The following is a 12,128-nucleotide window of genomic DNA, read 5'->3' as shown; positions in this document are numbered from 1 at the left end:
GCAGCGGAAAGCCTCGTAACAATTTAAATCGTGGGACAAAATAAAACAAACAAAAAGAAAAAAACTTGACAATTTTGTATTGACAACTATAATTTATGATATTTGATGGCTGGAAATCATATTTTTCAATTGGTACGGCATAATTTCTGCACCTTCTTGCATTATAAATCAATAGTTTTTCAATTTTTAGACAATTCTGCTGTACATTAGCAATCAACGCGGAACTATTTTTGAACCTATACGATACATCATTTGACGTTTAGTATTGCACAATTTTAAACCGTTAAACAGGAATTAAATTCGATTCGGAAACGGCGTCGTTAGTTGAATATTTCATTTACAGATGGCGAACGGCGGGTGTCCATTCCCGTTAGTGCTATACACGGTTTACGTTTATTATATAAGAAAGCCGATTCCACTCCCTGTTGTACTGCTTCGGCAGTACATATACTAAAATTGGAACGATACAGAGAAGATTAGCATGGCCCCTGCGCAAGGATGACACGCAAAATCGTGAAGCGTTCCACATTTTTTAATAACTATACACCGTGAATTGTACGGTGTTTTGAGATCGATGACATTTCTAATTTTGATCCCAGCTTACCGCGACTCAAAATCAAGGATCTTGAAACAACTATCACTTTGACTTTCAGCATGTTCACTTTATCAACGTAGCAGGTGTAATTTCCCGCTTCTGCCTGCGTGACACCTGATTTAAAATTAAAGAAAGTAGAAATCGATCTGCCGACAGTATGGACGGGTATAATTATTTTTCTTCCCAGTTTACTTGAGCTAAATAATTACTATACCTAGTAAATACAGCGTTCCGTAAGTGTCCACCAAGACTCTCGGTTCTGGATCTTTACTGCGCACAGATTGCCCTGTTCCTTTTTTCAAACCAATGTTATCCTTCTTCCAGACGACGTCGGTTTCCATGTTGGATCTGATTAACAGTCGTTGATACTAACAATATGTATCAAATATAATTAAACGTTATATTAAATTCATAAATTTTGATCTGAAATTTTTTTTTAATAATATGCGAAAAATTGTTAGTCGTTTATTTATTTTCTCGTTACTCGGGGCAAGTAATCGTCAGGTGAGCATCCTCTGCCAAAACGTATCTCTTCTTGTACCTGAATTTATGCCGCTTATGCTTTTTGAATCGTGAACATTTCTTACATTTTTCTTGCTGTATAAATTCTGGCAAGTCTTTTGTCGCTGTACCAATTTCAGGATATTCATCGTACAATTCCTTGGAGCTGAAAAATGAATATGGTATGAATTTTTGCGTAAAAGTTTATCAAGTCACTGTTATAAAAATGGGTGAAGAAGATTTGAAAAATGAAGAAAGAAACTGCAATTTTTCCTGTTTTTACATCTGCGAATAAAACTGTAGTAAAGAAAGTTCGTTATTCTTTTCTCAGTGGTTAACTTAAAACTGACTCGAAATTATTCTCACCGACACGGCCACATGGGCGTCTTCAAAAATAACGTGGGCACACCTTCGCCTCGCTTTTTATCATGTGGCATTTTCCCCGACGTATTATGGGTCGATTCGCTTGAAATTTCCAATGTTCGTCGATCTCCCGTTACATCATTTATGGTCCGCTTGACTCTGCACATACCAACTCTCGTCCTATAGCCACGTTTACGAACGCATCGCTCGCAAGGACTCCAGGGACCCCATTCAGAGACGATTTCCAGCTTTATACCCATTTTTCGGATATCAATTAGACCCGGCATCCGGGAAACCTGAGAGTGAAAATTTACATCCTTTACTCGATCACATTACTTATTGATTAATTCGAAGGTGACCTGCATTTTCTTATATTTACTTTCACAATTGGAACTTAGTTAATTGATAAAATAAGTTGATTTTTCGAATGATGTCCTAAAGGTCTCAATTTAGTAACAGATCGATTAAAAATATAATTTATTACATGAAATTATAACTTATACAGCAAAGCGTAGAGAAACTGGTGCTAAATTTATTTCGTGATAAGACACCCAGTCTGACAGATTTCCAGTTTGTCTATAGATTCCTGCCGTGTTCTTGAGTATAGCTGAAAAGATTTTTTTGCACTGATGTGGAATGCAAGAAGTCGATTGATTGTACTAATATGACATCCCCAGCAAAGTCTCCTATTTTTCATCAGATTAGATTTGTATTTCTCAAATTAGCACGACTAACGTTCTAATCTGTAGTTATATTTCGATTCTACTTCCTGGCCATTAGATCCGTGGCACTTGTACAGTCCTGCATCCTTAGCCTCGAAATCTTTGATAACCAATGATAATTCCGGAGTAACGTGAATTCTGTTGTAGCTCATATTATTCTCCATTCCCCAAGAGATTTCCGCTTCTGTAGTAGACTGGTAACGGTCTTGTAAGTACCAAATTTTCGGTACCTGATCATCCTTTTCGTTACTAAAATTGTTGTCAGAAAAGTATTGTTTCGTCTCAAATGTTATGTAATTATCAATATCGTAAAGCATTTGAACCTGTCGATATAAGTGATCTTTAACTTGTTATATTTCCCGCTCACCAGTAATGGCATTCCAGCAAAATTGTCGTATCTACCTCAGCGTCAACCAGTAAATATAAGTCATTTTCTTCAGATCCGATTAGTCGATCTTTATCTCTACAGTGCTTAATAATATCAGGTCTTATATCAACATTTTTTGCCACCTTAATGTTCAAAAACATTCCCAACAAAAACCACGTGTTTCTCATCGTTGTGGCCTGTTTTTTGCTAAATAATTTGTAATGTGGAAGATAAACACGTCGGTATCCGTACTTTGAAGTTTATGTATTTGATAGCGTTTGATTCAAGTTTCGAAGCGCTGTGAAGCCATGAACCCAGCTTCGTGTTTGAAGTTTCAAATCGAATCGTCCCTCTCGGCATTTGGTGGCGGTGAACTGGCGGAACGGACGGAATCGGGCTATGAATTGTAGTGGGGGTGATTTGGCGGAAATACGTACCCAGCATGCATCGGCGTACGTCAACATGGCGGACACTATTGAAAGTGAGTGAAATTTTCATATTTTTTCCTAAAATTAAGTCGTTCAAGTCGAACAAAGTACAAATGCATAGTAATAATAGTAATCTAGGCTTATGTGATAATAATATAGGCCACAGTTGCACGGATTTCAGTTAAAATTGAGTTTGTAGTTAACGTTTGAAACAGGCACGGCGACGATGGGTTCAAAATTTCAAAAATGACCAATGCAGAATTCAAGCGGGATGACGAGCCCTCCGAGGAACAAATTTGGTTTCGCGGATTAGTTGACTGGACTCTAAAACGCCAAATCCTTGAATTCCACTAACGGTGTATAACAACATTCTTGACATTTCATTAAGTAAAATACTTACAGGTGCGGACACGCTATGTTTACACACGTTGCTCCCAGAGATTGGTTATGTTTAGCCCAGTTTAGCCCACTCGCATTTGTAGATACCTCAAAATTGTAGACAAACTAGCAAAGGTTAAATTTCATTCAATTCTAACACGAGGAAACTCTCTAATAATTTTTAGCAATAATTCCGAACATTCAAGACGTCGAATCTTTGAAAAACTCACTTATCCAAGTGTGGCTTACTTCAAATAATGCTAATTATATTTAAAAACAATAATTTTTCAAATTATAGCTTTCGATAAAACTTTACTCGACATAACACTGGCCTCATATCGTAACTTATCTGCATGCGAATCCATATTTTGTATTTTTACTTGTATATTTCAAGGCTGTGTGTTAAGTACTTAAGGCATATAAATACTTATATAAGGTAAGTACAAGATTTATGTGTATCTGTCTGTCAACACTTTTGAAATAGTGATTGAATCACTTGATTTATATCATTCAAAAGTCATCGCAACCAAGCAGGTTGTATACAAAGTAGTAAATAAACAAACGTTAATCATAACGCTACGACGCGCAATCAGTGCAAGGACAAGTTTTGTTTTCCATTAGTTAATGTAAGATTACTGGTTGAATTTTGTGTTCCATAAACATGGAAAAATTCTAGTATATTTAAACACCAAATGATGTGAAACCACGTTTGCAAATCCCGAATGTTGGGATTAGGTTAAACGATTAGTTTGCATTAGGTTTGATAGATATTAACTGGTCAACCTTTTGGCTTACATATGTGTACGTATAATCTTTGACGGTTTAACTTACTTATCGGATATGTTACATTTCTCCTCTTAAATATTGATATGGTGCGATGAAGAATCATCTTTTATTGTCAAATTATATTTTTCAGATAGTTTGGTAAATATACTTAACCAAATCACATTTTCATTTCAGATGAATCAGCGGAAACCTTGCTGTCGATTAAAAACGGTGGCTACCCATTGGCCAATGAAATTAAAAAGGAAGCTTTCGACGATGACCTGATGGATCTCGAAGACCAGTCACATTGGAATAATTCTATGGATGATTCAAATATGGATCCTGAAGATTCTGAACCTATGCCTGAGTTGGGGCCTGCGGCTTTGGGGCTGCAAAGGGTTGGAACGCAGCCGCCACCAAAACCCAATCCCCCAACCCAACCAATTCAAGTATTGAATCGCCGAGGAATGCCTGCGAGGATCAGAAAAAAGAATAAATTGTTCTACGATGACATTCTCGTCAACCATCCACATCATAGGTAGATTAGAAGTTAATGTTTATGTGTTTTTAGTAAACAGACGAAGTACCGATAAAATTCTAAGGCCTGGTTTGATTTGTGCTTCTAACGTGTGTTTTAGAATTAAAAAGGATCCCAATTTGGAAATGAAACATTCTCCCAAAAGAATACCACGGCCATCCCCAGCTAAAAAACAGAATAGACATGTCAGTGAGTCGAAGAGAAGTACGGGTACGCCGTCGCAGCCATCGACGCCAGTTACTACACCTATAAAACAGGAAAAGGAGCCAGAAAAGCCGGCACAACCAGCATCTCCTGACCGAAAAATTGGACAGAAGATTGGTATGAGACTGAGAAACCTGCTGAAATTACCCAAAGCACATAAATGGGTCTGCTATGAATGGTTCTACAGTAACATTGACAAGTGAGTAATGTACCTGAAGTAATCTGTAATACTTTTTTGAAAGATTTCACCGAGGGTCTTTTCCTTATTCAAGGAAAAATAATAGTATTCTGTAGTTTTCATTACATCACTTTCCATAGGACATAATCTGAGCATTGACTGAAGATATACATATCTCTAGTCAACGATCTGAGTAATGCATCGATATTCAAATTCTCGTACAAATGTTAATCATACATTGATTAACACACTCTATCAATTGAAATTTTTTTTCTCAATAACGGCGCAATTAGATAAGTACTATTTTTCTTCTTCCAGAACGCTCTTTGATGGTGACAACGACTTTATGATTTGTTTGAAGGAGTCTTTTCCGCAGCTAAAAACACGAAAGTTGACACGCGTAGAATGGTGTAAAATACGAAGAATGATGGGAAAGCCAAGACGGTGCTCCCAATCATTTTTTGAAGAGGAAAGACGAGAGTTAGAGAGGAAGAGACAAAAAATTCGTATGCTCCAGCAGAGAAAAACGGCCGATATAAGTAGCTTTAAGGACCTGCCTCCTGAAATTCCTTTACAACTTGTTATTGGAACGAAAGTTACAGCAAGATTACGAAAGCCACAAGATGGCCTTTTCACTGGTAGTATCGATGCAGTCGATACCAGCAACAACACCTACAGAATTACCTTTGAAAGAGCGGGTCTTGGAACTCACAGTGTGCCTGATTTTGAAGTTCTGGTAATTGAATAATTGAGCCATATTCACTGTTTAGTGCCTGTTGATCATCTTCATTTGACTTATTTGAATAACCTTTATTTGTTTTCAGTCAAACGAACCACCAGAAACCATTAGTGTTGCTTCGTTCGCGCAAAAGTTTAGACCTCGGATGGTGCAATATGTGCCATCACCTCCCTATGCAATGAAATTAATGTCACCCAGATTAAATAATGACCCTTTAATATCCAACGCCTCCGTATCACTCCCAAAAAAATCGCATATCGGTGGTACGATGAATGGCTATCCCTTAAAATTGTTAGAGTTTATGGTAAAAGTTGACAAAATATTAGCGGCAAAGAAAATCAAGATAAAGAAACTGAAGGAAATGAACAGTGAGGCGGAAAAGAGACGGTCTTTCGGTGAGCCTTTGCCAGCTGACTTTGAGAGAAAATATGCAGGGTAAGAATTTTGCTTAGTAATGTATTGAATAGAAACAACGAACGGGTTAAAAATAAAATTTCTTTGTGATCACAGGATAGTAGTTGAGCTTGAAAAGATGAATGTAGCGCTTCAAGATTTCTTGAACGATGTACAAGAGTTATGTCAAGAAATGGCTCCGGAACCAAGCGTTGCTGCTATGCTGGCTCCTTCTCATTTGCGGGAAAAGTGCCATCAAGAAGCGGCCGATATGGTTGCTAGAAATGATGTCATTAACGATAGGGCACCAGCAAAGATGAGCGAACTTGTCACAGACCTCACTGCTCTCATGCTTCAAGTAAAGGTAAATCTTGTCCCTAATTTTACTCCCCTTTCACAACAAAATCTTTCTCAAATTCACGTAGAATTCCAGCAAAGAAATGCAGATTTCTTTCCAAAAGTCATAATATCTAATTCTTTTCACAGAGCTTGTCGGATTCTGATCGAAATGCCTATGAACTGAAAGTACTTCAAGGAACCATGGAGCAAATTAGATCGAAACTGAGTCCTCAAAATCAACAAGTGTTTCAAAACTGCGTTGAAATTCATATGCAGCATATTCAACTTGGTTTGGGAAAAATAGGGGCTTTAACGCCATTTATGTCTCAAAAAGTTTAGTATTAACTTTGTTGAATCATCATACTCTTAATGAATGGCAGGCAGTAATTTTCAGACGCGTGCAAGAGTATTCTGTAATCTAATGAGAATTTATTCGAGGAAAATAATAGTTGTACTACACTTGCACGCTTCTACTTACTGTAATTTGATGTGCGCCTGTCGTCACTGTTCAACTAAAAGTTGATTCACGCTATCCAGCATGGACCAGTACGACCTGGAACGAACATTTATCGGAATTTCCACGGCATTCCTACGGAACAAGCACCCACTAAGCAGCAGTTAATCACAGGAGGATCAATGGCCAAATCTCTAAGCGTCAGCGATTTGGCTGTTATGGAATTACTTCTTGACGAGAACATGTAGTGAAAGCTAAAATATGTCGACGAATATAGGTGCAATGAATATTTAATACAAAATCAAGAAACGACACACATTGGATACGTCTGATTTAAACAATTGATGAAGTACGAAGAAAATTTTTATTAATAGATAGTTTTGTTACAGCCCGTGTTGTATGATGTGAATCAATCTTTACTATCCAATTGTATAGACTCCTTCATCGTTCATCAGGCATACTCATAGTTCATACATTATATCTACATTTTGTTTTTTGTTTTATAAAAAGACAAGAAGTACGAGGAATTGCAGTTAGAAATGGTAATGAATTTTGAACCAACGTGGTGTAAGCATTGTCTACACCTTACACGGAATAATTCTTCTGATCTTTCTGCAATAATCAATACTTTCTTGACATTATCAGCAAAAATTTTTACTCAAGTCATTTACTTTGAATTAAATGTCTACAGAATATATCTAGTATCTTATTGTGTACTTTATAGAGGTGTAAAGTGGTGTGATAAATGCAATGGCAAACATTGTTGCTCGTTGCAAAATTTTGGGTGCATCACTTCGGTAAAAATAGAAAAGATCTTTTTTTTTTTTTCGTCGATATTTCTGCACCACTGCTAACGTTCAATTACACAGTTAATACTTGCGTTGAAAATAATTATGTATTTACTTACAATTACAAATATATATCTTAGGATTAAAACATTTAGTAATAATATTAAATAGTAAAAGAAAAATATTATGAAAAAATTGTAACTAGAAGAATGTTGTGTTGAATACTTGAGACGATTGAAAATATTTAATTACTATTATACACGTTCATACCCTAATAATAAATGGAGAAATTAATATTTTACCGAAATTAAAAGGTATGAGGAAATGTAGAATATTATGAGTTGCATATATTATACAGGCGCTATAAATTGTATCTAAAATAATAGATGAAACATAATTTGAGATGGAGACGTTCTAAACAGATTTATATATCCCTGAATTGTTGCTTTTTGAGGGAAAGGATACTCAATGTAATTCAACTACATGTAGCGGTATAATTTCAGATGCTTTATTTATATACAGTTAATTATTTAACATGGGGATTATGTAACAGTGTACTTTTATTCGTATCAAAGTATCGTGGAAACTCACTATAATTCATTTTATTCCCGTAATATTTATTTCAACACAAGTAAAAAGTAAAATTTTACGGAATAAAGGCTAATAATAAATTCACAGCAACGCGCATCTAAGACTTTAATACAAAAAAGTTGACCTAAAGTATTTTGAATATCCGATGTATTACTGGTCAATGATGAGAGTTTATTCGTTTCAATTTTTGTTCAACTGACTGTCGCGTATCATCGTTGGTTACTCATTTGTCTGAAAGAGTTAATTATATTTCCGATTAGTACTAACAGATACAGACGTTGTAATGTTCGGTCACATGCTTCACTAGATCCATTTGCATTTACGTTAACACGTCATCACCCACGATACGACACTATCGTCGATAATAGAGCATAGAATCCATTTTACATAGATTCATTTTCTGTCTCTGATAACTTAAGTAAGTTACTATTTCTTATCGCCACTTAAAAAAATTTCTTATCTACAGTAACAATTTGGAGGAGCTGCCGGTAAAATTTTTTTTGCAGTATTTATAATACCAAGACTAAACGATCTCATATATAAAAGTGGCTTTTATTCTTTCTAAAATCAAATGAGGTGAACAGGGAGTATTCCTGTAATGAGTTTAGCAGAAACCACTTATTTGTGTATAACTCATCACATATAAACGCGTCCGAGTTCAATTTGTTCCGAATGCGTATTCGCGTGATTTATTTGAAGCTTGAATTCGTTTGTTGCAATATTCCAATTATTGATCACGATTGTGATCATTGTGTAAATGTAAAACTGACGAGACTGTATTCTATTTGCGTATTATTATCTATATCAATAGTACTAAGCTGTAAATGTCGTACATTAACATTTATATAGCATCTTTAGTTTCTGATAAGAAACATGTACACATTCACGATTGTTTTGCTTTCATTCAAGAATTGACATCTGCCATAATGACTTATGGATTGATATCCGTTGAACAATGGTCGGTGGGCATGATTAAAAAAATCATTTCTTGTGCTTATTAAGCTTTTCTAACAACGCATCGGCGTCCTCGCTCGTCTTAACTCTTAACAAAACTGGTGTCGGTGGTGGTTTGGAATCTGGTGTTGGAAGAAGAACCATCATAACATTATTCTTTCCCATACGCTGCATTGGTATACCCTCGGTTAATATTGTATTCAAGAGTAAATTTCCGCACGAAGTATCGGCACGCACTATTAGCTGTGTTTTGTCGTTGGGTGTAGGCTTCAGAAACAGGGTACCTACTCCTCGATCAGCAAAATTTCCATCTTTTTTGACAAATACCTTGCATCTGCGAAAAGCAATTTATATCCCATAAATTTCATCTGCCATTGAATATCGTGCTAGTGTAGTGAACAAATATTCACTAGAATATAGTACGTAACAAACATATTTAGGTAAATTTCATATAAAACAGATAAATAAGAATCGCATGTTCCTTTCAAGTGTCTTACCGTTGTTCATAAATTGCATCGTCTTCCGTGATGGGTTTGAAGTCTGGTTTCGGTGGTTCGTCATCATCATCTTTTTCTTCGTCTTCTTTAGTCTCTTCTGCTTCTGTAGTTTTAGCCACATTGCCAAAAGAAAATGGTTTTCCACTGTAAGGAGATATATAGATACAATTACATAAAGAAGGCTGTTTGTTTCGAAATCGTTTGTTTGTTTTGAAATGTTTCAATATTTCGTGAATATATGGGTAGAAAAACATGAAAACGGAATATGAAACTCATCGTAACCACCAATAAAAAATTTACTCCCGGAAAGAGGACGTACCCTCCGAAACTGAATCCTGCCGAAGCTGTACTGGTTGCTGAACTTTGGCCAAAGCTGAATGTGGCTGTGGGACCAGATGGTGGAAACGAAAGACTTGCTGTTGGTTTCTGATCAGTAATTTCAGATTCGGTTTCCTTTTTCTTATCTTCTACAACTGTAAACGATGTACTTAAAAATGGATTCCGTTCAGTGGAAACACTGCCAAAAACGCTTTTGACTTCCGAGGTAGTTTCAGTATTCCCGAATAACGATTTTCCAACATTCGCATTCTTGAAAATCGATGATTCGCTTTTCGACTCTGCATTTCCCACTGATGGATTACTAAAGACCGACTTCTTAGTCTGTGATTCAGTCTTTCCAGTTTCCAAATTCGACTTACTCTTAACGGGTGAACTTTCCAAGTTAGATTTTTCCCCAGTCTTTTCTGGGCTCAAAATGGTCGAGGTGGTTTCCTGTCCATGTTTAGCTTCAATTTCTTTAAGATGCTTGTCATAATCTTTAAATATTGGGGTTAAAATACAAAACGGATTTGAATCTACATGTGACTTGATCCATTGAGTGACGCTTTCGTTAAGTCCCTTCAATTTTGCATAATAATCTGTTGATTTTTTGAAAATCTTCCCATCTTCCTTTCCAGTTGGAAAATGCTTAGCATCCGAATTTTTCGACATTGATTCCTGTTTCAACGAAGAAGAATCTTTGCTTTCTGGCCCATTCGCTGCAGGGTTAACCGATCCATTGCTCGGACCTACTTTATTAGCCACCGTTTTTTCACTACTCTTCGTATTTGTTGCATTACTAGTATTTGCAAGGAAGCTAAAGGGTGAAGAACCTGCAGGTGCAGCAGTTTTGAAAGCAGTAAACGCGCCAAACGCTGCTTTTGGTGCATCCTGAAACAGTTTGAAATATTACGAGATACAATCAAATTCGGACAACAAAAAAGCAATGCGCTTTGGTGCTAGGGATCTTTGTATTTTTCAGCAATGTTTCCAAACTTACATCCCCTCCGCTGTTGACTATTCGCCGTCTGGCCGATTTGATGACTCTTCTCTGCAAATCTTCTTTTGATGCTTTGCTAAACGTTCCTGCCTCTTCCCGAGTTTCTTCATCGTTCCAATTATCGTGATTCAGCTCTGAGGTAGCAGTTCGTTTGCTAGACATCACTGAGCCGTCTAAAATCAGAATGATTTTTTCAGTTTTAATTTCAGACAGGTTGTGGTAATCGATTTGCATTTAATCAACAAATCATCAGAGCAATATTTTCAATTCCCGAGGATAGAAGGACTATCGTGTCGTAAGAATTTAGGTATTAATCCAGTTAGGCGCTTATCTCTTACGAAACATTTAGCAATTGCGATAAGCATTAGGATTTTGAAATTGTCGAAGAGCGAATATGCGATCTGAATATAACAGCGGGTTTACGGTGAAGTTGACATGGCAATGCAAGTACATAGGAACAGTTGATTCAATACTGTTTCGAGGTTATGAACAGGATTCGGTCGAAATAGAATTGGATCAATTTCGGCCGTTACCCGCTTAAACAGTTTCAACATAACGCCATTCAATGTGATTTCCGTAACAAATAAAACCCAGCAGCCGATCGATATGAAATTGGAGTGCGAGTAAAAAAAAAGTATACATTTATAGGTTAACCGCCACTCGATCGGGAGTATATTCGAAAGTGGCAATTGTCAATTCATTGCAACGATACAGCGTCGAGAATCGCTAGCGTACCTGAGTTTTGATAAACGGTATGCAATCTGTCGATGAAAAGTCCACGTTAACCGCGTTAGTGTCTATTTGTACGATAATATCTCGCGAAACATGAGTGATAAATCGCAAGTAAATGTTCCGCGCTAAACTGGCGCGTTAGACTTTTTGCCTTTTGATGAAAAAAAAATGTCAACTCGGGGCCGGTTGGGCTGGCCGGCAATCGTAGTTGGTCGTGTAGTGTCTGTGAAGGGCCGAAGGGGGGATGAAAATTCGGGAGTTGTGGACCAGGCCGTTGTCACGAC

At 36.8% G+C, this 12,128-nt stretch overlaps 2 protein-coding genes and 1 non-coding gene across 6 annotated transcripts; 2 read left to right on the top strand and 1 right to left on the bottom strand.

Annotated features, from left to right (window-relative positions):
• The first annotated feature begins 427 nt into the window (after nt 1-427).
• Nucleotides 428-533, top strand: LOC124308296 (U6 spliceosomal RNA). The gene has a single exon (XR_006908956.1). It is a non-coding gene; the product is annotated as a U6 spliceosomal RNA (small nuclear RNA).
• A 2,419-nt stretch (nt 534-2,952) lies between these two features.
• LOC124306622 (protein lin-9 homolog) lies at nt 2,953-8,787 on the top strand. Of its 4 annotated transcripts, none has more exons than XM_046767433.1 (8): nt 2,953-3,029; nt 4,315-4,657; nt 4,758-5,060; nt 5,358-5,775; nt 5,864-6,213; nt 6,289-6,535; nt 6,658-6,843; nt 7,048-8,787. In XM_046767433.1, exons 1-8 carry the CDS (start codon nt 3,011-3,013, stop codon nt 7,210-7,212), a joined length of 2,031 nt encoding a protein of 676 aa, XP_046623389.1. In that variant the 5' UTR covers nt 2,953-3,010; the 3' UTR covers nt 7,213-8,787. The 4 variants fall into 4 exon arrangements, with proteins under 4 accessions (XP_046623389.1, XP_046623392.1, XP_046623390.1 ...); XM_046767436.1 differs by lacking the exon at nt 2,953-3,029 and adding an exon at nt 3,080-3,334; XM_046767434.1 differs by lacking the exon at nt 2,953-3,029 and adding an exon at nt 3,080-3,378.
• On the bottom strand, nt 8,245-12,077 carry LOC124306623 (nuclear pore complex protein Nup50). The gene is made up of 5 exons (XM_046767437.1): nt 11,848-12,077; nt 11,113-11,285; nt 10,114-11,003; nt 9,795-9,938; nt 8,245-9,631 (listed from the first exon to the last, which is right to left on the bottom strand). The coding sequence occupies exons 2-5, from the start codon at nt 11,272-11,274 to the stop codon at nt 9,325-9,327; spliced, it is 1,503 nt and encodes a 500-aa protein (XP_046623393.1). The 5' UTR covers nt 11,275-11,285; nt 11,848-12,077; the 3' UTR covers nt 8,245-9,324.
• Nucleotides 12,078-12,128: the final 51 nt, after the last annotated feature.

The sequence above is a fragment of the Neodiprion virginianus genome, chromosome 6 (genome assembly GCF_021901495.1).
Source record: "Neodiprion virginianus isolate iyNeoVirg1 chromosome 6, iyNeoVirg1.1, whole genome shotgun sequence".
Lineage (NCBI taxonomy): Eukaryota > Metazoa > Arthropoda > Insecta > Hymenoptera > Diprionidae > Neodiprion > Neodiprion virginianus.
This window is presented reverse-complemented; position numbering and strand designations above follow the sequence as displayed.